This window comes from Pomacea canaliculata, linkage group LG11 (assembly GCF_003073045.1).
Source record: "Pomacea canaliculata isolate SZHN2017 linkage group LG11, ASM307304v1, whole genome shotgun sequence".
Lineage (NCBI taxonomy): Eukaryota > Metazoa > Mollusca > Gastropoda > Architaenioglossa > Ampullariidae > Pomacea > Pomacea canaliculata.
Window position 1 is genome coordinate 1328212 of NC_037600.1, and position 25722 is coordinate 1353933.

Sequence of the window (25722 nt, forward strand, 5' to 3'; positions counted from 1 at the left end):
CATCCTGTGTTCGTCGTCGTCGTTGCCATCATCGTCATCTTCATTCTCCTCCTCCTCCTCCTCCTCCTCCCTCATCATCATCATCATCATCATCAGCAGCAGCAGCAACAACTTGTATTTTTAATATAGTGAGTGCGTGCTTCTAAACGACACACTTTGAGAGATGTTTGCTTATAAAGTTCTTGCTTGTGTTGTTCAAAATAAGACCATTGTAGCAAAGGACTTTTACTACAGGTGTACATTGTCGACATATTTTCAACAACAGTTGCTCGGTTATGGGCGTGTCCAATCAAGAAGTCACTGATGACTGTTGTTGTCAAACATATTATTACAGGGACAGAACTCCTCGTTCTTGCGACTGCCAGGAAGTTATGTCTCTATACAGATCATTATGTTCCTCGAATTTCATAAAAATACTCTCATCGTCTTTGTAACAGTAAATTGTTACGCAGGGGAGGCTATCCATATTCAGCTCTCGTACTCTGATCACAGTTGTCGCGCCTGAAACAAGATTCGCGTTTGTCTACGGGTAGGTTGGGGGACCGCCTGGGGTAGATTGTTTTATGACTCATGTGTGACACATCATCACGTGACGAACGTCTGTCAGACATTTCTCTTTCAGCCTGGAGTTCATTTTCTTGTCGGATTAACTTTACCTACTGACTCGCCCGTGATCCTAATCTCTGATTTGCCCTTTGACTAAATACACCAAAGCCCTACATGACTGGATAAATATTGTGTAACATGTGACTGGTTGTTGTATCTTATCATTGCATAACCTTCTCATGGCCGTGGATGTACCATGGTAAGCACTGACTCACCGGTGAAGAAATTACAAACACATGAAAAGCCAGCAGGGACGTTCTTTAGGAGACGCCCCAAAATATGTATAAATTATTTTTTAAAATATCTCTTGGTAGAGCAATTCTTATTTTTCTGTCTCAGTTTACTTTTTATTTATTTCTTTTTATTTTGGAAATCCTCTTTGTTTACGAGATATTACGAAATACACAAAAGATTGCCCGATACGAAAACCATCGCTATTTTGTAAGGTTTTGAGAAGATATATTCGCTGCTACAAGGCTATGTAAACAGGATATGCACCTTAAAGGTACTTGTTCATCCTGTTTCTATAGGGTTTGTGTTGCTCGTGGATACCTCTGTGGTTGCTTATGCAAATTTTGTGTAAATACTTGTCGATTTATTTCTTTAATGACGGTCCGAAGCTCCAGCTGAAGGGTTGAGGTGATAGCTTGGGATGTAAACAGAGACTTTTACAGAGAATACAGTTTCTGATGTACAGTCCACTGCTTTCACAACAAATATAGTGTAGTAATAATAATAATAAGTAACTGTACAGATTATCATCCAACACAACCCCCAGCGCCTTCCTCGTCAACACAGAGAGTGCATGAAAACAAGGAGACAACAAAGTGTTCTCGAGCAGAAAACGGACTAATCTGTTAGACAACACACATTGTCAAACAACACACAATGTCCTCAGTAAACAACACACAGAAGTTCTCCAGGAGTACATCAAGCCCAATGCCAACCAACACGCAATGAACATTGTAAACTGTAAACAACACACACAATGAACACTGTAAACAACACACAGAAAGTACTCTAGCAAAACACTACCGTACTGTAAAAGGTAAACACTGCTCGAAGGACATTGAAAGGCACCGAAGTGAAACACACCTGTCGTTAAATGGCTAGCGGGCCTTTGACTGCCAGGTGTTCAGCCGCCCATTGCTTGCAGACCGTCAATCGAGGACGACCGCCATCCTCTACCTGCGGCGCTGGGAGTTGCTGGCGTAAGTTGTCTTTTCTGTTTCCAAAGCCTTGATTATCAATGGCAAATATTGTCTTCCCTCATTTTAAAGCTTTTATTTTATTTTTTATTAACCCACTATCGGACCTTCCATTTCAAACATCCGGCGGTGCAGACTGCTCAGATGAACTTGTCTTCGCCGTTGTACCTCAACCCACCATTGAGTTATTTATAGCATGACAGTTTTCGGGGTTAAATACTTTCTTTCTCTCTCGCTGTGGGTAGATTCATATCGATGGCTACATCAAACAGTGCATGTCCTGAGTTACATCAAATAAGCACAGTGTTTCTCGGCCAAGAAACTAGCTGGAGTTTTTATTTATTCTTATTATCACCTTATTAATATTTTATCCGATGTTTTGTGGGGGGAGGGAAGGCTGGAACTGTACTAGGTCCTCATAAAACATGGAAGATGGTCGACTTCTGATGTGGTTTGCTAAGAGAGATTGTTTGAAATTTTTTTTACAGTCTTTGTATGATGTGCATTGCAGTTAAGGGGAGGTGATACTTAATGTGCTTGATACTATGATAAATGAAAAAATATGATGTTATCGCTTGCTAAAACTTTATTATATTTTCCTAATAATCCTCGTTTTCATTAATTTGTTAATATTATCTGGCATGCAGAAAGAGAGACATCTTAAACATACTTTTATACGATGTTTGACTTGTAGAAGCGTCTTTGAAATAATTTTGCGATAATAAAATCTATAATAAATGCCTGCAACATCTGGTTCGAGAAAATACTACTCATAGGCAATGTGACGGTTATCCAATGCGTTCCACGATGGTGTGTGTGTGTCTGAGATCACAAAACATGACTTCAGACTGTATGGTTCTACCGGTCGCTTCTCTAGTTTTGCATCTGGTCTGAGTGTGCGTGTGTGCGTGTGTGCGTGTGTGTGTGCGAGCCATGTGTATGTACTTGTATTTTTGTATGCTTGCCTATGTGTCTGTCATGATCATAGACGGCAAGGTAGGACTGTACGGTTGACTAGTGTTTAGGAGGCGATACATGTCACTGTCACGACACAGGTGGCTTAACACACTCGCACCCGACACAATTTCCATAACTCTTTTTCGCAAAAACCTGCCGGTGAACTGTGTTCCCTAAACACTTGTTGTCATCGTGAACCCTTTCTTATCTAGTATGTTCATACATTCAAAATACATTGAACATACACTTTTGGTCCATGAGCCACCAACGGGTTAAATAGTCTGAAAAACATGGGAGGCACGGACCTTTGAACCTTGTCCAGCTACAACACTTTAAGCAACACTTGCAGAGTGACATTGCTTCTAGGCGCTGTCACTCTACCCGACCCAGATACCCGTGTTGCTAGATACTTTCCACGGTGATATCGGGTGTTGTGTTCTCAGACTCTAAACGTTTAGTCGTCTAGCACCCTTGGCAACTTTTACTTTCTGTGAACACAGAAAACCTTCTGAATAGGTCTTATCATCAACAAGAAAACAAGATGGCGAGCACAGTCCCTGAAGCTTCAAAATGCTCGTCGGTGTTCCTAGGCAAGACCGGGCTAACGGTTTCCAACCTTTGTCTGGGGACGATGACCTTTGGAAAGTCGCCAGTAAGTGAGAACTGAATATGTGTTGTTGAGGAGCGTGTTGATGATCATTGAAGTTGTTCCTATTATCTTAAAAGTTTGTAATCAATGAACAAAGTGTAGTTAGCCGTTATGGTAAATTATTTTTATTTTGTGAACTAGCAACTGCAGGAAGAAGCTTACATGTAACAGGACATTATTACTGGTACATGACATGAATCCATGATTGACAAATGGTACGATGCCAACACAGACATAATTTCGACATGGATGTTGACACTAGCCCTTTCTGGTGATCATGTCATTGTATCCTTCTTAAAGTTTGGATTCCTGCAAGGAAACATTGATGAAGAGACATCCTGCCAGCTGATAGATCGCTTTGAGGACTGGGGAGGCTACTTCATAGACACGGCGGACTTCTATGGCCCCAAGTTGTCCGAGTCAATCGTGGGGAACTGGCTTCAAAAGTGAGTTTGTAAGAAAGGAGAAAAGGTATGAAACAGTGATGTCTAGTAAACTGTGATAATCACAAATTATAGTGCAGACACAATTTTTTTTTCGTTTATAAAAACGGCATCTTTTTGTATCGAGGTAAAACTTATTAAAGTGTCTTTTTCACAACTTTTTTCAATGATATTGTGTTATGTTACAGAAAGGATCGGGAGAGGTTTGTCATCGCCACCAAGGTTCGTTTTTCCATCGACCCCTCCGACCCCAACAAGGTGGGACTCAGCCGCCGACACATCACACGTGCCGTGGAGGAGAGTCTGGGCCGTCTACAGACAGACTTCATCGACCTTTACCAGGTGTGAGGTCATCTATCCATCCATCCACCTAGCTGTGTTTGATCAGCTTGAACACGATTTTACCAATGACTTGGTCATTAATCCTTTTTAGTCTGTCATCTGTATGAAACACGTACATGTATTTTAAATCGACACTAGTATTTACTATTTGAAATATAGGTCTGCTGTATAAAACACGTGTCTCCTGTACACATCATCTGTCTTCTTTGTCAAGCCCGTGTCTGGTGTCTTTTAAATAAATCTGGGTTTCCTTCATAAAATACCTGTTTCATATATGAAACACCTGTCTCTTGCAAAACGTATTTTCATCTGCGGTGTAGTTACTTTGTCTTTTTATGTACTTGTTGTATCAAATTAAATATTATGCGAGGGAGAGAAAACAGTCACTACTGACACTGGTCGCCATGACAGACTCACCTGTGGGACAACGCCGTGCCCCTGGAGGAGACCTTACGCACCTTGAACGACCTGGTGAGGTGTGGCAAGGTGCGCTACCTGGGGGCCTGCAACCTGTCGGGGTGGCAGCTACAGAAGTGGATTCAGGTGCAGGAAAAGCTGGGACTGGAACCTGTTGTCTCCCTTCAGGTATGTTTTTTTCAACATTATTTCACATTAAAGTTCCTTACTTAATGTGATGTTAAAGTTCATCAGCATTTAGATGATCATTATCTCTGTGTTAGTAATGGTTATTGTCCTTCGACGCAAATTCTTGGATATTTTTGTGACTGATTCAATAAAGGAAAAGCATATTTGATAACTAACCGGCCACAGATACAGAAAAGAAACAAATCAATGCACTGATAAAATTGGAAACACAAAACAAAATAAAGATGTGTGGGAAAAGGTAAAAGCATAATAAGCTGAAATGTTGGTCATCCAACATACTTTTGAAAATCTATACCTGTTGAATGCTTTATAATTGAATCTATAACACAATAGATAATCACCATGTAGCAGGGAATATTTCCTCTGGTATATCGTGGATGACATGGGTTTGAATATGGTTTACAGCAACACTACAGTCTCAAAGAGCGGGCATCCGAGTGGGAAGCCTTTCAGGTTTGCAAAGGCAACGGTCTGGGAGTGTTGCCATGGAGTCCATTGAGCGGGTGAGTTCACTGTTCACTTTGTTAGAAAGAAATCCCAGTTCCCATCCTTAACTTTTGTAAACTAAAGCCTTGAATAGAGAGACTTAGGTTTAACTCTGTTTTTCCACTAAAAGTGTACTTTTACAAAGCTCAACACGCATTAGACATTGAGAATGTGCTTCTTCCTGTATAATTCAAAATGATTGGTTTATTAGTTTTTATTTAGAGTCTATAAAATATGATTGTCTTTAACAGTAGCATTTTAAAAGTAAAATAAATACGAACAATACGCGTTGTCCGGAAGATTGCAAGGTGGACAGGTAAAACAATGTTTCAGTAGGGTTTCAGTAGATTGTATAACAGCAACAATCTGTGCATAGGAGTGATGATACAAAATATAATTTTATTATGTCAACGTGGGGTTAGCAGGGCAAATAATATTAAACAATGAGTCTGTGACAGGGGATTGCTGGCAGGTAAGGTCAGCCGGGACAAGCCCCCAGAGACCGGTCGCTTGGCTGAAGCTGCACAAACGGGTGGGCACAATGACGGTGCTCCGGACTGGAAGAAACTGCAAGCAGACGAACAGCTGTGGAACATTCTGGACGTCACCAAGCGCATCGCAGCCAAGCATGGTGAGTCTTCCCTACGTGTTTACCGCTCTTTTGTCGGGTAGCTCCCGTACACCTGTAAGTCTCACGGATATAGGGGTGTGATGGTCACGCTCCTATTTCCTATCAAATTCCTATTTATAAATCACCTATCGAGACTGGTTTTCTCTTGTTACTAACTCCTGTTACCTGGCTGTGGCACAGGTAAGAGTCAGGCCCAGGTGGCCATTCGCTGGCTGCTGCAGAAAGACATCGTCGCTTCTGTCATCATCGGCGCGCGCACTGTACAGCAGCTGGACAGCAACATGGCCGTCGCAACCGGGTGGGCACTGACACCGGAAGAGGTACGTCAGCACACGAGTTACACGTGTAGTGTGTTGTACAGGTGTGACATGTGCTTGACATGTCCACTGTGTGTGGATACTGGCATGAAAATGTCATGAAAACAATTTGTATGGGGGAGAGAGAGAGTGTGTGTTTACCTATGAAGTAGCAGAATAATCTTTGCTATGTTCCAAGGAAGTACTGCTACAGTTATATCAGTTGTTTCTTGTAAGTATGTAAGTAGCCTTTGTAGTTTTGAATCAGCATGATGTCCATATTGTTCTATTCTAAATGCTAGACCTTAAGATCAGCTTTGCACAGATTCTGTAGCTTGGACAATCTGATGGAAAGTATTTTTTACATTTTAAAACTTGCGTGTGTGTGTGAGTGTGAGTGAGCTGCACCGTACTTTTATATATTTAGAACTAGAGTAAGTCAACTGCCCTTTTAAAACTTGTTTACTTGCTGGATGTCCAGATGGCAGAGCTGGACAAGGTGTCGCAGCCCGACAAACCCTACCCCTACAGTATGGCAGACATGTTCATGGGGGATCGCGTCAACCCCTTCAACCCTCCACTGACCCTCTAAGTTTTCTGAACATTCTACAAATATGTTTCTGTGTAATCAACGTTTGTTTGTTGTGAAATTAGTGCAGTTTGTCTTAGTTTTCTGCGTTTGTTGTAAGAATATTTAACTGACTCTGATCATGGACAGTGTTGAACTATTTCAGCTTATCTACAGGAAACGTTTGACTTTGTGGCATAAGCAGTAAATTCTAACAGAATGAAATGGACTTTTAAATCATGATATTTAATACAAAATAAAACTTTATATTTTCTACGTTTATCCGACACTGATCTCACGTGACTGTCATCATGCATGGTCGTGACAACATATTTCTGATTGTTGTGCTTTGTGTGTTTAATATGTCAAGAAAACAAAGTTTATGCGTCTAAAATGTTTGGTTTATTCATTCTATAAGAAGCTGGTCGATGTTTGTAAAATGGTCTTCAATCAGAGTCAGCGGATTGCTATGATTCTCACAAGAAGACCAACTAAGGGACAAAATACATAAACACCAATATGTTAGAAAACTCTAGCACCAGGTGAGTCTGGCCTCGTAAGAAAGGCGATAAACCTGTGTCCTAGGTCTGTCCTGTATCCCAAATTTGAATAAAGAAACATTTTGTAATCATCAAGGCAGTCTCTGTATACGTGTTTGCAGTTTATGTAAAGGCTGGCAGCTTGACGTGAGAATGTTTTAACAATTACACAATTTTTTAATAATTCCTGAAGGTTTCAAGTTTTCTCAGTAGTAAAGAACTAAAATAGATAAATAAAAAAATGAGATAGTGGAACAGCAACCTCATAGTCTTTTCTCCGACAAGCTAACACACAAACTAACCCTACCTGACTGTATGACATGCATGTTAGTCTTTAGATATATATATTAGCCTACTTTTTTTTTTTTTAAAAAACACGCATGACATAATGTAATTTCGATTTTTCTATCACCACACACACACACTGTGCATGCACACGCACAGGGAGAGAAAAAACATGCATGGAGAGACAATGCCTGTACCTGAAAAAACTTCTCTTCTTGTCGTGTTATCATTCACTCTTTAATCACTGGACTTCGTGAGTATTAAATGTGTCAGCTATTTTATTCCCTTTGGATAAATACAGTAGGACAGTTTACTCCTAGTTATCTTCAAGTTGAGGAAAATTGTACAAGAAATTATTTCCAACCTGTGGGCGATGACACACACGTTACAATCACGACCCCAGAGACAAAATGTTTATAGGGTCAACGATTGCATAGGTGGCAATAATAGGTGTAGGACAGGCTTCAGAATGGTTACCACCTACTCCCACTAAGGTCAGATTAAACTATGAAACAAAATATAGGAAACAGTTGGCCTGCACCAGCATGCCTGATATGAGAACATTCAGCGCACTGTAAGAGGACATTATAAGGGTACAACAGATAACATGGAGGTGCAGTCTATAAAACTGGAGACTGAACACTAGCATTCACTAAACAATTGTCATTGTCTTTGTCTCTGATTTCTCAGAAGCCAGGGTCAGTTCCTCTAACATCTCAACCGTCTTGAGGATCACAGGTAACAGCAATGTTTGGTTTCGTGTTTTTTCTATTTCAGATTGTTTACGGGTAAGTCGGTGTAGCTGAAGAGTTGAAGTGTAAGGGTGGGACATGTTTTTATCTGTAGTATGTCTGTAGCAGTGTGTGATGTGTATGACACAGTTTATTTGTCTGTAATACACCGTTTAGTAAGTGTAATGCATGTGTCATCATCCTGTCGTCCAGTGTGACGTGTAAGTATTTACATGACGTGGACCTGTGTCCTACAGAGAAACAAGTAGACAAATACAAGAAATCTCTAAATACATTTCCTCTGCATCTTCTTCCTGAAATATACAGCGGTCATTATCAAGGAGTCCTTAGTACTTCTGGGTCTCCTGTTGCTTATATCTTATTGTAAAAATCAGACCAGTACATTTCCTTCAATGATAAAATCATTTTCTTGTGTTTGTGAAGGTTTTAGCTCTTTAATGTCCATATTATTATTATTATTAAGCTTTAGGTTTGTTTAATGTCAAGACAACGTATCTCGAGACCTAAGAGAGCGCTCCGTACAAGCATGAGGATGCGCGATATCAATCACACATTTATTGCTACTATTATATAAAAGTGCACGAACTTCAACAGAACTGTGAGATACCGATGATAACAATCGTACAGTCTCATGTCCTCTGTCCGTGTCACTGCCGGGACACATCGGAGGAACACAGTTTATCGACTGTGTTTGTCAACAGTTGTCTATTTTTCTTTCTTGCTCCTCTTCATCCCCAGTGTGGCATAGAGCCGCAACTACAGACCAGTAGCAGAGTGTTTTACAGGTGGGGGATGCTAGCCCCACGTCCTCCCCTCCTTCATCCGGGGTTGGGACCAGCAGGCTACCCCCGGTGTATCCAGGCGGAGTTCAGAAGTTGTGTAGTGTATCCCAAATATTCGCTGGTGGCAGTTGCACGGCCTTGTGTTTAACAGATAATCGAGATTATTTTTTAAACATTTTCAGAGTTAATTCTAATCTGGAGTTTAAGGACACTGGCAACAATGTCGCGTTAGTCAGTTTGTAACACAGTCTTTCTGACACACTGTGTGTAGGGTGTCGCAGTTCACTCAGGTCACGGTGAAACTGTTACCAAGAGGCGATACCTTATCAGACCCAGTCACAGTCCTTGTGGCTACAAACTTCGCAACTTCGTGGCCGACTGACTGCATTCTGTTACAGGTCGTGGATGTCATGGCGGTGCAAAAATGTTTGAAAAATATCCTCCGGGTATGAGCGGGTCACTTCGGCCACTTTTGGATCAAACAATTCAGACAACTACCAACTTGTTCTTTTTGTTCTGTTTTGTTTTGTTCTGTTTTGTTTTTATTTGTTTTGTTTTGTATATTTACAACCATGAAAATTGAATCATATTTGAGTCTAGTCACAACATTATGTCATCAAGTAAAAGCTGGCTCGTGACGAAACTGTACCAATAGAAACTTTTACCCAGTGTTAATTATTTATTATTTACATACTTCTAGGCATGTAAAAACTAAATGACTGCTTAAGTCCCTGCTACACTCGGCTACATACTGAATTTCTTCCTGTCGCTTCCTGCACATCAGAAAATGCAACATGTGGGTCGGTGTATTACTTCAAAGTCAGCTACTCCAGGTGTGAATGAAAACAATAATTGATATAGAACATTCTACGATATGTAAAGGTAATTAATTACTTGGTTTGCTTAATGCTCAGTACTTAGAACAGAAACATACCCTTGCCAAAGTTCTCTTGTCAACAAACAAACAAGATGTCTGACAGCACGATTCCCGAGACATCCAAATGTCCGCTGGTGTTCCTGGGCAAGACGGGGTTAAAGGTCTCCAATATCTGCCTCGGGGCAATGACCTTTGGAACACCAGTTGTGAGTACTCGTTGTTCTTTTATGTTAAGATATTAAAATACATACATTACAGGAATTGAGAGAGAGAGAGAGAGAAGTGGGACGTAGGAAAGAAAAAAACAGGCAAACGGAGAAACTAAGTTGGAGTCGACATAAAGTTCGAATGTCAAAGGTCACAATACCGGGACACACAAATTAATTTTAATGGAACAGTAATTTTAAGCAGCAGTATCACTGACAGTAAATTTTATTTTTTTTATATTTGATTTACTGTTAATATTAATATAATTTGTTATCATCAATATGTCAATAAAAAGTAGTCTAAAGCTATTTTCTCCCTTTGCTTCTAAAGCGCGGACTAATCCGAGGAAATCTGAGCGAAGAAGAGTCCCATGGACTGATGGACAGGTTCGCGGCCTGGGGAGGGAACTTTATTGACACGGCGGACATGTACGGCCCCAAGTTGTCTGAGACCATTGTGGGAACCTGGCTTCAAAAGTGAGCAGGAAACGTGTAAAGAAATATAAATTTTACAAAGTCATGACATGGTGGGAGGACTATAATATGGCAGCTAATGTCAGAGAATGCAGTGTACCAAATACGTTTTATGAAGCAACATTACAAACCAAACACTGTTGTGTAAAATTATTGACATGATAATATTATGGACCGTTACAGACAGGAGAGGGAGAGGATTGTCATCGCCACCAAGGTTCGTTTTTCCATCGACCCCTCCGACCCCAACAAGGTGGGACTCAGCCGCCGACACATCACACGTGCCGTGGAGGAGAGTCTGGGCCGTCTACAGACAGACTTCATCGACCTTTACCAGGTGTGAGGTCATGTAGTTCGCTCTTCCCACCTTTACAACATCAGGTCACTTCATTGACCTAACTAGTTATTACCTTTAATTACTCTTTGTACTGAAGTAACTGATCGGTATCCAAGGGAGAGAAATCATTCACTACTGACACTGGTCGCCATGACAGACTCACCTGTGGGACATCGCCGTGCCCCTGGAGGAGACCTTACGCACCTTGAACGACCTGGTGAGGTGTGGCAAGGTGCGCTACCTGGGGGCCTGCAACCTGTCGGGGTGGCAGCTACAGAAGTGGATTCAGGTGCAGGAAAAGCTGGGACTGGAACCTGTCGTCGCTCTGCAGGTGAGAGTCGTCAGCACAACATACACACCTGCGTCTGACGCTGACTGATGCACGTGTCTGACGATCTGTCATAGGTTTAGTACCCACACAACATTCTGTTTGTTCATCGTGACCAATGTTTTGTAATCATGGTCTCTCATTTTTCTGGAGAGCTAAACTTTACTCCACTTATCAGTAAGGAGCATTAATGAATAACTGTTAACTCGTTGACCAGATCGAACAAGTAAGGCTGTAAATAAATTACGATCCAAATGGTAAAAATGTTCTGTTGAGGAAGATGCTAGTCAATTACTCTGAAATATTTACAGTGATAAGAAAAGTATTACATCCTATGTAAATTACTTTAGCGTGAATCCTACTCATGCTGATATGTGGATAAACCCTATTATATTATGTTCATATTTCTTTTGCTATGATCTGCAAAATTGACTTGATGATGCTTGAATGACTGATTCACAGCAACACTACAGTCTCAAGGAGCGGGCGTCTGAGTGGGAGGCCTTCCAGGTGTGCAAGGGCAACGGTCTGGGGGTGTTGCCATGGAGTCCACTCAGCGGGTTAGCACCATTTTATTTTAATACCTTAGTATCTATAAACGTAGTATTAAGCTTGACTTGTCCTTTCTTCAACTAATTTAAACGCTGTCTTATACCCGTCTCTAAACATTAAGGATCTGTTTTTTGTCACAGGTTTATTGGAAACTAACCAAATTATCAAATTTTGTATCACTACACACGTGCTTGCTGTGGCAGAAAAAGTTTGACCATGCAATAAACAGTCTAAGACCAGATAGTCTTGACAAGGTCAACAGTTTGTTGCAAGAAAGAGAAGGCAGATAAAATATTTAACAATCTTTGACAGAGGTGTATTGGCCGGTAAGGTCAGTCGAGACAAGCCGCCTGAGGCCGGGCGATTGGCCGATGCCGTCCAGAAAAACTTCGACATCGACGCGGCGCCGAACTGGAACAAACTGAAAGACAAGGAGCAGATCTGGAACATTCTGGATGTCTCCAAACGCATTGCCGAGACCAAAGGTAACAGTCTCTTGTATTTTGACCTTACGAAGTTGTCACTTTGGTTTCATTTTATAGTCTTTCAGATTTGCGAACATCTCTGCTAAAAATGTTTATGGAAAAATTTTAAATTTCAGCTTGCGTGTACATTTTTACTGCCACATCTCTTGTTTAACACCTGTGACCTGTGACCTTTCTGCCCCTCAGGTAAGACTCAGGCCCAGGTGGCCATTCGCTGGCTTCTGCAGAAGGACATCGTGGCTTCCGTCATCATCGGCGCGCGCACCCTACAACAGCTGGATGACAACATGGGCGCCGCCAACGGCTGGACACTGACACCGGAAGAGGTACGTCATCATGTAACAGACAGGTGTAGTGGAGACATCAGTCATTGCTGGCGATTTCATTTGTTTCCTTTTACGAGACTGAAGAGTCTACATCTGTATTTATGTTTTGTTTGGTTCATTAAGATGACAGTTCCAGACTTGCATAACCAAAGATGTGTTCAAGTTTCAGATGGCAGAGCTGGACAAGGTGTCGCAGCCCGACAAGCCCTACCCCTACAGCATGGCCGACATGTTCATGGGGGATCGGGTCAACCCCTTCAACCCTCCACTGACCATCTGATTAACTGAACTTTTATGAACTTCTACAAATATGTGACAATGTAACCAAACTTAGTAATCTTCCAACAGTGCCATGTATCTAAATTTCTACCCGTGAAGAAACTTGCTGATTGATGTTAGTAAAACATTCTTTAACCTTTGTCAGTAGATTGCAAGGATCAAAACTTCTGGGGGGACACCGATAAGGGAGAACATAAATAAACCTTGTCTTTTGGAAATCAAAAAGATTTTTGTTTCTAACATCAAAGAGTATGCCTCTAATCGTAGACTACCGACAAATAAATAAAGCTAAAATATCTCTTCAGCGCGTGCCTTTCGCATGTAGGCGATGAGCTTGTCATGAAAAGGTTTAAAAACCTCGACACTGGACCGAGCTATAAGCAGATTGTTGTAAGTAGTGACAATATAAATCGACTGCGCAAATTCGAGTACTTGATTTATTTCTTATCTTAATTTAAAGTTGGCGAATGTAGTCCACAAATCATCCTAAAATCCCGGACGTGAGGAGCGTGGGACGTACCAGCCGAATGCCCACCCCACGGTGTGTTTTAGGGAAAACTGTAATGGTTGAGGGTGGAGCTATACAGAAGGTTCATCAGACGATCTGTATTACAGTAGGACGACGAGGGTGAGACACCGTCTATATGAATGTTACTACACTTTATATATTTGAACTTAGGATTGTGACGGTTCAAAGCTTCAAACACAATTCCGCATCTTCAATCAATCTGTATGTTGCAAAAATGTTACAAGAACCCGATTCATTCATCCACGTCCCCTGGACAGAAAGAAGTCAAAATGTTTATACCAGATCAACAAACTATTGCTCACTATAAAAGTTCTAAATGTGGAAACAATACAAGAAGGACTGGACTTATAATGGATACAAACTATTCGAGAAGAAAGCTAAAGGTCAGAGCCACATGTGATTGAAAATGAAGTACACGACCTGAACCACCAGCGTGCACAGTAAGAGGACATTAAACGGGTACAATAGAGAAGGTAGGTGGCGAGTTCTACACCCACACACCGTCGGGTCATTGCCCTTGACCTACCGACCCACATTGCTGCTCACCCAGGGTGAATGTCTTTTAGTTGAATGTCTCGGGGGTCACAGGTAACAAAAGGTTTTCTTTGTTGTTCTTTTCCGTTCAGAGTTTTCACAAGTAAGCCAATAGGCGAAGAGTTAAATGGGGTGTGTAAGTGTTTTTAAGGAAACTTGGAGAAGAACAGTGGAAAGGGAGATGAAGGGAAAGGGCTGGACATGGGGTCACCTAGAGCGGGTTTCAGCCGATCGACATCGGTGGCGGACTCTGGTTGAGGCCTTGTGTGCAACCTGATGCACGAAGAGGAATAGATAGATAGTAAGTGTTTATCGCATTTACGTATGTAGCATGTAATAATAATAATAATAATAATAATAATAATAATAATAATAATAATAATAATAATATAATAATAATAAAGCATGATTTATATGCCCTATACACACCTTCATTAAGGAGCGTGCTGTAAGCGCTTGAAGCACTATACAGTAATTTGTAATTGGTTCTACACTTCATCTATTTCTTTCCAAATTATATGGCGGTCACCCCTTAACCTGGGAGGGTTACTTTTAATACTTGGTGCAAGTTAAACACTCCACCCACATCCTTAACATATCTTCTATTTCCACTGCCACTAATTCCAACTCTGCATACTCAATCCTTTCTTCTCTCTATCTCTGTCATCATCAGATACACCTCCTTCCTCGCCACATACCTTCCCCCCCCCCTTCTTTCGCTCACCATTAGAAACATTAATATCATAAGTGTCAAAAATGTAACAACCATTTACTTTCAAATTATGTCTTTTTGGAGAATCAAGAATAAAAACCATCGAAAGTCTAATTTATATTCCTTTTTCTGACAAATTTCTTTATAAATTTTTCTTTTACGAAATAGTCAAATTATTTCATGTTAAATCATCTCAAACACATTCTATCCTTCTCGCACTGACACACAAAATGTAGTACCGTGTAACAGTAACTGCATGCTGAAAGAGTCTGTAAGCAAGTAAAACCACAGAAAATTCTCCCCTGAAACAGGATACAGTACGGTTCATATATTTCCACCTTTGCCAGTAATGGATGTACTGAGGCAAGCACATGAGTACACCTGCACTGGAAGAGGACACTGATAACGGTTGTACCACGTGACATTGGGTGTACAACACGATTTGAGAACTGCCGGCACCCGACACAAGCATTTTATCGTCTGCTTGCTTGGCAGTTGTGTGGGGAGCAGACTGCGGGTCTCACTTACAGAAGGTAAAGAACACTTCGACATTTTCTTTCTTTCGACATTTTCAGGGTTCGCTCCGTCTAATGTGAGCTGGCGATAATGTGTTGATGTGTTTGCAATACACTCACTTGTTAACATAGTCTCGCCAGCCTCTAACACACTGTGTGATAGTTGAAGTTTCAGTCAGCACACGATGACTTTGCTAAACGTCGTCAGCTTATCTAACCTCGTCACAGTCGTCGTCTGTGAAACTTTGTATCACCGAGGCTCTCAGGCTGTTGAGGCCCACGACTGTGACATCGGTGCATGATCGTCTGAACATTGTCCCCATGCTGTCACTGGCTACCTGAAGGGGTCACGTTGGTCATCAGAGTTGATCACTACTCACTCACTTCGGAGTTAGCCAGCTACGGCTTCCTTGCCATCACAAATTCATCAAAATTTGTTTTGCAAGGACGACCATTTAATTGTTTGCAATGTAGCTGTAAATTTATGACATTTAGCTAATTTGTGCTTGTTACAAATTTCTAACGCTTATCTACTGTTTACGCCTTATCTACATCTAACTGCCAACTAAAGCCCCTGTCACACATAGCTACATTTCTCAATTCTTACCTTTCGCTTTCTGTACGAAGTGTACATCAGTAAATGCAACCTGAGTAGGCGGCACATCAATTCATTACTTGAAAGTCCGCTTTTCTGTTTATAAATTAAAACAGTTAAGATGTCTGACAACACCATTCCCGAGGCATCGAAATGTCCGTTGATGTTCCTGGGCAAGACGGGGTTAAAGGTCTCCAACATCTGCCTCGGGGCAATGACCTTTGGAAAATCAGTTGTGAGTAATCGTTGACCAAAGTGGTTTTTCTTTTAACTTTGAGGTATTTGGGTAAGTGCATTTCAGGTATCGAGGAAGAGATAGAGAAAAAGTAAGAAAGCAGTAAGCAAGCAGACTTTAGAAGTGGGAATAAAGATGGGGTCACCATACAACTCAAATGTCAATGGTCACATCAACTCGACATTTAGTAATAATAAGTAGAAATTTCACTGATTCGTTTTTCTATTTGGTATTTTTTAATATCTGTTGAAATTCCTATCATTTATATCTCCATTAAAAATAAGTTATTTCAACTGACACAGTTTTCACACTTTGTTTGTTCCAAAGTCTGGAAGACTAGACGGAAACATAGACGAAGAAGAGTCTCACCGACTAATGGACAGGTTCGCAGCCTGGGGAGGGAACTTTCTAGACACGGCGGATGTGTACGGCCCAAAGTTCTCTGAGACGATCGTGGGAACCTGGCTTCAAAAGTGAGTAAACAACATCTGAAGAAATATAAATTGTCTAAAGACATAGCAGGTGGGAGGTAAAAAGTCTCCAAAATAAGTGAATAAAAGCCAGTGTCGGACAATGTAGTGCAGCAAACAAGATTGTGTTAAGTAGCACCACAGACAAAACAGTAAAATGTAACAAACACTTTAGTATTATGTACATTTACAGACAGGAGAGGGAGAGGATTGTCATCGCCACCAAGGTTCGTTTCTCCACAGACCCCTCCGACCCCAACAATGTTGGACTCAGCCGCCGACACATCACACGTGCCGTGGAGGAGAGTCTGGGCCGTCTACAGACAGACTTCATCGACCTTTACCAGGTGTGAGGTCATGTACTTCGCTCTTCCCACCTTTACAACGGATTTTGTTTTGACATGTAACATCCTTAATACGCATACACTGCTAATTAATGGCTCTTCCTAGCTGGTCACTTTACCCTAGTTACTTTGTCTTTTTTATCCACTCGTTGTATCAAATGACTAAATACTATGCGAGGGAGAGAAAACACTCACTACTGACACTGGTCGCAATGACAGACTCACCTGTGGGACAACGCCGTGCCCCTGGAGGAGACCTTACGCACCTTGAACGACCTGGTGAGGTGTGGCAAGGTGCGCTACCTGGGGGCCTGCAACCTGTCGGGGTGGCAGCTACAGAAGTGGATTCAGGTGCAGGAAAAGCTGGGACTGGAACCTGTCGTCGCTCTGCAGGTGAGAGTCGTCAGCACAACTTACACACCTGCGTGTGACGTTAACTGATGCACATGTCTGGTGATCTGTCAGAGAGTTAATTCCCTCATCCCAGATACCAGCAAAATGCACATTTATCAGATAAAACGATATATTCTAAGTAAATTACTTTAGTGCCAATCATCTTGATGCTAAATTGTGTATAATGCATAAGATATAAGATACTAAGGTAGCTTGCTATCATGTTAATAATCCTTGAGATAATGCTTGAAGAACTTTATCCACAGCAACACTACAGTCTCAAGGAGCGGGCTTCTGAGTGGGAGGCCTTCCAGGTGTGCAAGGGCAACGGTCTCGGGGTGTTGCCATGGAGTCCACTCAGCGGGTAAGCTCCGTTCCGTCTTAACATCTCACCAAATTAATTTTTATTTTGGAGTTTGACAGGTCATGTACATTATATACCATTATGTTTGTTTCATCAAACAATATATTTACAACCGAACTTAAGCATACAGAGAATGTATTTTTCAGACATGTATTAAACGCTCAGGAAATTATTAATTATTTATGTATGGACACATGTTTTTTGCGACAGTTAATAAATACAATGAATAGTCTGTGACAGGCTAGCCTTGACGAGTTAAACTGTGTTAGAAGGGAGAGTTATCAGGTAAAACATTTCACATTCTCACCTTACTAGAGGAGTGTTGGCTGGTAAGGTCAGCCGAGACAAGCCCCCTGACACCGGGCGCATGGCTGACGCCGTCCAGAAAAACTTTAATACCGCCGCGGCGCCGAACTGGAACCAACTGAAAGACAAGGAGCAGATCTGGAACATTCTGGATGTCTCCAAACGCATCGCCGAGACCAAAGGTGAGACAATCCTTGTAACTTGACCTGGTCAAGCTGTCACTATAGTCTTATTACATGACCAGATTTTCTTGTACATTTTATTGACACCTTTCTTTATCTCTTCACTACCTGATATGACCTGTGACCTTTCTGTCCCTCAGGTAAGACTCAGGCCCAGGTGGCCATTCGCTGGCTTCTGCAGAAGGACATTGTGGCTTCTGTCATCATCGGCGCGCGCACTGTACAGCAGCTGGATGACAACATGGGCGCCGCCAACGGCTGGACACTGACACCGGAAGAGGTACGTCATCATGTAACGGACAGGTGCACAGATTACAGTGATGACGGCTGCTTTTTTTTCTCTTTTACGAGACTGTTGAGTGTGCATCTTGAATGTGTTTTGGGTGCACTCGTATGATAGTTCCAGACTTGCATAACCAAAGATGTGTTCATGTTTCAGATGGCAGAGCTGGACAAGGTGTCGCAGCCCGACAAGCCCTACCCCTACAGCATGGCCGACATGTTCATGGGGGATCGGGTCAACCCCTTCAACCCTCCACTGACCATCTAATAAGCTAAACGATCATGAAATCCTATGAACATGTTGTTTGTAACCAACGCTTGTCAAACCTTTGGCAGGAGCAGATTGTTAGAGAAGATTGTTATGTTATACAGAATTTTGTTGGAGACGAAATACGGATAAAAAAAAAACAAACCAAAAAATAAACCTAATCTGCTGGAAATCGAAAACGTTTCGTTTTGTAGTATACTATTAAAAACGAAATAAACATAAGCTTTATGTTGTACAGACGAACAAGGTGGTCACTGCTTAGTCAATCAATGGTGCAGTTTGTGTGAATTAGGTTCAGTCTCCAGTTGAAGAGATAAAGTTGTATTTTAGGTCCGGACTAATGAGCACCAAAAATATCTGTGTGTGTGTGTGTGTGTGTGTGAGAGAGAGAGAGAGATACTGGACGTTTCTTGTAGAGAGAATATTTGTAACGTTTAGAAAATATTTGGAGCAATATTTGAATATTTAATTTTATTCTGTTTAACTCATACTCAACGATATATTTGTCCTTTCCATAGCGCTTTACCTTGATAGGTTGATATTTCAGTTCGTATAACTGTTTAATCAAAGCTAACGATGACAGGGAGAATTACTGACACAAATAAAACTGTATCAAATATATCATAAAGGAAAATGTAGAAACACATAACCTGACAAACTATGATATATATTTTATATTTTATTTATCAGAGTTATTGAGCAAAGCACTCAAAACTCCGCCCCCACCATCACACACACACATTTTTAAAACATCTCATTGACCCATGACCCCAGAGACAAATTAAGGTCAGACACCGCAGATTCCAAATGTAGGTCACAGCCTGCATGCACTGTACAAGAACATTCAGTTCACTTTACGAGAACATAGCGGTACAATAAACAACAAGGTCCCGTTGCTCTTTCAATCTTCTTATGGATCACTACCAACATGTCCGCACAGCACTGAGCATGCGCAGTTTACACCAAGATTCCATACTCAGGATGCTACATAAACTGTTACGATGTTCCTGTAGGCGTTGTTCACAGTCACAAACACATCGTCTCTAACACGTGGCAGTGTGCGGGCGCCATTGGTGTCCGTTATCCAAACAGCTAAAAAAGAGTTGAAGGAGTTCATCAGACAAACATTTAAAATGTGTATTTTATCAACAACAACAACTTGAAACCTAACTCACACTCGCCCATTTAATACAGAAATGTCTATAGTAGTCTAGCGCAGACTGGAGTCACCGGAATTATTGTTGATAAAAGCAGAATTTTGAACTCATAGGTTGCGACTTGTTTTTTTTTTTTTTATAAATAACTTTTCCAGATCATAAAAAAATGTTGCATTCGGTTTGTCCTTTAATTACACTCGCAGTCCATGGGTTTAGTTATGACATGTAGTGAGTGCTGGCTACTTGCAATTCTGTAATTGTGGTAACATGTACATACTCTGACAGTGTCGCGTTTGACATGTTAAAAACAAAATGTCCGCTAAAGTGTACAGGTGACTTGCCCCCACTCCCAGTCAACCTGAGAGATGTGGGAGCTGCTGAGGTGTCCCTCTCTTCCTAGGCATCATGATGCTGTGTCCCCGTATAACACGTGAGCTTCTACCCCATAACATCTCCAGGGTGGCACACACGTACCCCTGTCTTGCGTAAGGGACTTCAGGCTTGTCAACAAGCCCCCTTAGACCCTATTTGGGGAGATTGTTACCTCCCATTAACATTATCACATGACAGACGGACTGGTAAAAATACATCCAACACAGGCGCAGTCGGATACGGTTGAGTGGTTTGAGGTTTGACCCACTGAGCACTCGACGGGAAGACCTCGTGAGCTGCCTTTTCTCGACAGGTGTGTGGTGCGGCACAAACATTCACTTGCACAGCCTGTGGATAACAGGTTATCAAAACTTTTTCGTGTTTTTAAGCATTTTCGTGATTAGCTTCGTGGAATGGTCTAATGTAGGTTTACAGGACACCGGCGATACTGGGGCACAGGGAGGTATGAGGCTGTTGGTGTTTGTAAGGCAATAACTTGTCAACAGGTTCACCAGTCACTAACACACTGTGTGTAAGATGTGACACAATTCAGTCAGGACGAGCAAAATGTTAACAGAAGCTGTTAGCTTATCACACCAGTCACAGGTGCAGTTGTTGTTATCAAACTTTCCACAATCATTGCATAGAGGCTAAAAGCTGTTAAAGGGCAACACGAGAGCTCAGCCAGAATCGCTACAAATAGAGTACAATGTATCACAAACCCATATTGGGTTAGTATTTTCAGACAAATAGGTAATGAAATGATACATTAATGGGTTTCTTTGTTTGTTTGTTTGTTTGTTTTGATCGCATCTACTTATCTCGAGAACACAGGAATTGACGAAAGTATTTCTAATATTAGTGTCGTCTGCATGAGCTAAACTCAAAGAAGAAAGATGCAGTCCTCCGTTAAAAAGAAGATCAGAATACACATTGCTGTTGCTAAATGTTCTCTTCGACACTGAGATGAAGCTAGTTCCTAATGCAATGACTACAAATGCCAGCGAATCCACTTTGTCCAAAGATCTGTATATACATGTCTCTGCTTTATGCAAACATGCAGCGCGAACGTTGTCCCCACGTCATTTTTTTTCTTTTTTCTTTTTTTTTTTTTTTTTACAACAATGACAATTTTTAATATTAGCAGCCCAGGCGAATTTTTATGACATCTAGTTAGTGATCGCTGGTCACATTTACATACTGCCAAAGCGTCGCTAGGACATGTAAAAACAAAATTTCAGCTAAAGCCCCTGTCACACTTGGCTACATTTCTGAATTCCCGCCTTGCCCTCCGTGAGAAGTGCACATCAGTAAATGCTAAGATGTGGGCAGTGAGTTTTACTTCAAGGTAAGTTTTTCTACTTGTAAATTAAAATGCTTTAAATGCCATGGTGCATTTTTCTACACGTAAAAGCAATTAATTACTTTATTTATTTAATGATCTGTGCGCAGAGTACACACGTCTGCCGAGGTTCTTTTGTCAACAAACAAACAAGATGTCTGACAGCAAGATTCCCGAGACGTCCAAGTGTCCAGTGGTGTTCCTGGGCAAGACGGGGTTAAAGGTCTCCAATATCTGCCTCGGGGCATTGACCTTTGGAAAATCAGTTGTGAGTAATCACTGACATTAGTGGTTTTCTGCTTCAGGATATTCAAATATCAAGAAAGAGAGAAGTAGAACAAGAAAAGCAAATAGACTGAGGAAGTTAGAATGAACCTGCAATCACGATATGAGTTCCAATGTCAGAAGTCACAATAAGGAGACAATTAAATGTGACCTTAACTAGTTGTCATGAGCAGCAACATCCCTGATACTAAATTTACTGTGTTTTATATTAAGAATTTATCATGTCTAAAGATATGAAAAATAAAAAGTCCGTTCGACCGATGATATATTTTTTAACTTTTTCTGCCAAAGTACAGCCCATTTCAAGGAAACATAGACGAGGAAGAGTCTTACAGACTAATGGACAGGTTCTCGACCTGGGGAGGGAACTTTGTAGACACGGCGGATGTGTATGGTCCTAGGATGTCTGAGACGATCGTGGGAAATTGGCTTCAAAAGTGAGTAAGAAACATCTAACGAAATATAAATTATACAGAAGAAATGAATGGACGCGAATATATGATGTAATGTAACTGTTAACTAATGTTACAGCAAGCAGTATAGTGTTACATTGTAAACAGACCATTACTTGCCGTTGCAGACATGACCGGGAGATGTTTGTCATCGCCACCAAGGTTGGTTTTCCAGTGGACCCCTCCGACCCCAACGAGGTGGGACTCAGCCGCCGACACATCACACGTGCCGTGGAGGAGAGTCTGGGCCGTCTACAGACAGACTTCATCGACCTTTACCAGGTGTGAGGTCATGTACTTCGCTCTTCCCACCTTTACAACGGATTTTCGCTTGGCATATACTCCTAATTAATGTCTCTTCTTACCTGGTCGCTTCATTTACCTGTATAATTTCTACCTTTGCCTAATTACTCACTGTACCAAAAGAACTCACCGGTATGCAAGGGAGAGAATTACAGTCACTACTAACACTGGTCGCCATGACAGACTCACCTGTGGGACAACGCCGTGCCCATGGAGGAGACGTTGCGGACTTTAGACGACCTGGTGAGGTGTGGCAAGGTGCGCTACCTGGGGGCCAGCAACCTGTCGGGGTGGCAGCTACAGAAGTGGATTCAGGTGCAGGAAAAGCTGGGACTGGAACCTGTCGTCGCTCTGCAGGTGAGAGTTGTCAGCACAACTTACACACCTGAGTCTGAGGTTAATACGTGTCTGACGATCTATCATGCCGGTTTTGTTCAACAAACTTATTAACCGTTGTTTTGTAATGATGTTCACTAAATTTTGTATGAGATTAATTGTCACGTGTTTTGTCGTTAGAGAAAAATTATTCAATTACTGTTTATTTGCCCTCATTAAGTTTAAACTTATCTGATTTATTAATGGATTAGTAAGCTGCAAGCGAACCACGATTTAAATAATTTCAAAATTTTATAAAGAAGAGACTAGCAAGAAATGATAAAATATTGATATTCATCCGATAAATCATGATGTCCTATATATATATATATCTTGGTTTAGTTTGAATAAGCCTCATGCTGAAGAGTGGATTAATCAAACTTATAATAAAATGTAGATCGTTTGCTTACTATATTATGAAGAATCAATGTGATGATACTTGATCCACAGCAACACTACAGTCTCAAGGAGCGAGCTTCTGAGTGGGAGGCCTTCCAGGTGTGCAAGGGCAACGGTCTCGGAGTGTTGCCATGGAGTCCACTCAACGGGTGACCTTCTCGCTTAAAATTTTTCTTTTGTCGGCAATAATCATTGACAAAATAAAAATGGATTAACTAAAGTCATTGCAAGATAATAAACCTCGAATGTCGAATGCTCAATGCAAGAACAAGGCTTTAATATTCCTCTTGTCACCTGTTGTTTAGAAGAAAAAAATTAAAACCTCTCATCCCTGGACTTAGAGCGAATGAAGCATGTTGTTATGGCAATGTCTCGTTAAGAAAATCCTTCGATTATTTGCTGGACTTAATGAATAGACAAGAACATGTGTTACTCACCTAAAGGTATTAAAGCATTTTTTTCTGCAGACTAATGACTGCGCTTCGTTTTAGCATCTTAGGCACTAAAAAAATATTTTCAGCTTGACTGGCGTCGAACATTTTGTTAATGAAACGTAAAAGCACTGTGTTTGTGAAAAAATTATTAAAGGCTAAGATAATTAATTATTCTTTACTCTACACCCTCTTTTCTTCTGTGACAGAGAAACGCGTTTAAATAAGATAACTAGTCTGTGACAGGCTAGTCGTCACATTATAGGGCTCCTTTGTCTCGTTTCAAACAATAAGTAACAAGAGAGGATATGTTTTTGACAGAGGACTGTTGGCCGGTAAGGTCAGCCAAGATAAGCCCCCTGAGGCCGGTCGTTTGGCCATAGCCGTCCAGAAAGACCTTAACGCAGAACCAGCGCCAAACTGGAACAAACTGCGAGACAAGAAGCAGGTCTGGAACATTCTAGATGTCTCCAAAAGCATCGCACAGAACCACGGTAAGCATTTCCTTGTAACCTGTAAAGTTATCAAAGTGTCAATGTCAGCCCATTTCAGACTCAGTTGTCTAAAGTCTTCATGAAGAGGATTTCTGGCGAAATTAAAATATTTTTTGCTTTATTTGCAAATTATTATTGACATGTCTCCAGCTTAAAACTAATCTAACCTTTTTACAACCTGACATGACCTGTGACCTTGCTGTCGGTCAGGTAAGACTCAGGCCCAGGTGGCCATTCGCTGGCTTCTGCAGAAGGACATCGTGGCTTCCGTCATCATCGGCGCGCGCACCCTACAACAGCTGGATGACAACATGGGCGCCGCCAACGGCTGGACACTGACACCGGAAGAGGTACGTCATCCTGTAACAGACTTTAGCAGTGAAAGTAGTGGAGACATCAGTCATTCCTCACAGTTTCACTTTTCTTTTACCTTTACGACTTCTAACAGAGGCTACACCTGTCTGTACCTGACCATGTACTGTATGCGATCTTGGTGCATTGAGATGAAAGGTCCAGACTCTACAGTTGTAGTCATTGCAATGTTCACATGTCTAAGTGTGTGTTCATGTTTCAGATGACAGAGCTGGACAAGGTGTCGCAGCCCGACAAGCCCTACCCCTACAGCATGGCCGACATGTTCATGGGGGATCGGGTCAACCCCTTCAACCCTCCGTGTAACCTCTGAATAGTCAGATGTCTCATACGTTGCAACATGTGGTTTGTTGCTAGCCTCTGTCAGTTATTATTACACTAATACATACAGTTTTGTTAAATTAAATTTGCTGTCGATTACTTTTGTGATGATTGTGATTACACTAAATTTATATTTGGTGATTTTCCTGAAAACGACGATGCAAAGACTGTCTACAGTTCATTTTCTTTCCACAAGTCACGAGGACCTCTCACCTGGCGTCTTGCTTTGTTGTAGGGAGATTTTTGTTGATTGGGCTCCAATATATTTTGAAATACAACATGTAAATAAATTACACGATCGTCTCTTCTCTCATTTCTCTTTCAAGTCTCTACTTTATCGAACACTCACTTCCTCTTCCTCTTTCCATTAAATGGATGTTTAGTTTCTTTCCAGTATACATCAAATGTCAGAAATGTGTAAACGCACCCTGACGATACTTATTTCTTTAGACTTAAGTCCAGATACTCCCAAAATGATAGAATAAATCAATATTTAAGTTTCTAACTGGTCGGAATGAGTTTGATTAGTCATCGAACATATCGTTTTTCGAGTTGTATCTGTACGTATATATTTATACCTGTCATTTATATTCCACATATAAATAGTTGCTCATGGCAACATAGCTTCACACGAAAATGCAAGTGTATCAAAACGTATCAACCTAGAATGTGTGAC

General features: G+C 41.2%; 4 protein-coding genes across 6 annotated transcripts; all 4 read left to right on the top strand.

Moving 5' to 3' along the window:
• The first annotated feature begins 1696 nt into the window (after positions 1-1696).
• Positions 1697-7436, top strand: LOC112574864 (uncharacterized oxidoreductase YajO-like). Of its 2 annotated transcripts, none has more exons than XM_025256181.1 (9): positions 1697-1817; positions 3272-3423; positions 3721-3866; positions 4052-4205; positions 4617-4790; positions 5217-5314; positions 5756-5928; positions 6109-6248; positions 6706-7436. In XM_025256181.1, the coding sequence occupies exons 1-9, from the start codon at positions 1712-1714 to the stop codon at positions 6814-6816; spliced, it is 1254 nt and encodes a 417-aa protein (XP_025111966.1). In that variant the 5' UTR covers positions 1697-1711; the 3' UTR covers positions 6817-7436. The 2 variants fall into 2 exon arrangements, with proteins under 2 accessions (XP_025111966.1, XP_025111967.1); XM_025256182.1 differs by having other exon boundaries at positions 1720-1817; positions 3288-3423.
• A 763-nt stretch (positions 7437-8199) lies between these two features.
• LOC112574867 (uncharacterized oxidoreductase YajO-like) lies at positions 8200-13239 on the top strand. 2 transcript variants are annotated; one of them, XM_025256186.1, is made up of 9 exons: positions 8200-8354; positions 10065-10233; positions 10565-10710; positions 10891-11044; positions 11202-11375; positions 11835-11932; positions 12237-12409; positions 12596-12735; positions 12899-13239. In XM_025256186.1, the coding sequence occupies exons 2-9, from the start codon at positions 10120-10122 to the stop codon at positions 13013-13015; spliced, it is 1116 nt and encodes a 371-aa protein (XP_025111971.1). In that variant the 5' UTR covers positions 8200-8354; positions 10065-10119; the 3' UTR covers positions 13016-13239. The 2 variants fall into 2 exon arrangements, with proteins under 2 accessions (XP_025111971.1, XP_025111973.1); XM_025256188.1 differs by having other exon boundaries at positions 12905-13239.
• A 1950-nt stretch (positions 13240-15189) lies between these two features.
• On the top strand, positions 15190-18960 carry LOC112574868 (uncharacterized oxidoreductase YajO-like). Its single transcript, XM_025256189.1, has 9 exons — positions 15190-15322; positions 16016-16134; positions 16462-16607; positions 16798-16951; positions 17168-17341; positions 17608-17705; positions 18021-18193; positions 18334-18473; positions 18633-18960. The coding sequence occupies exons 2-9, from the start codon at positions 16021-16023 to the stop codon at positions 18741-18743; spliced, it is 1110 nt and encodes a 369-aa protein (XP_025111974.1). The 5' UTR covers positions 15190-15322; positions 16016-16020; the 3' UTR covers positions 18744-18960.
• Positions 18961-20559: 1599 nt separating this feature from the next.
• On the top strand, positions 20560-25511 carry LOC112574869 (uncharacterized oxidoreductase YajO-like). The gene is made up of 9 exons (XM_025256190.1): positions 20560-20585; positions 21725-21882; positions 22191-22336; positions 22480-22633; positions 22838-23011; positions 23480-23577; positions 24181-24353; positions 24564-24703; positions 24928-25511. The coding sequence occupies exons 2-9, from the start codon at positions 21769-21771 to the stop codon at positions 25036-25038; spliced, it is 1110 nt and encodes a 369-aa protein (XP_025111975.1). The 5' UTR covers positions 20560-20585; positions 21725-21768; the 3' UTR covers positions 25039-25511.
• The last annotated feature ends 211 nt before the right edge of the window (positions 25512-25722 follow it).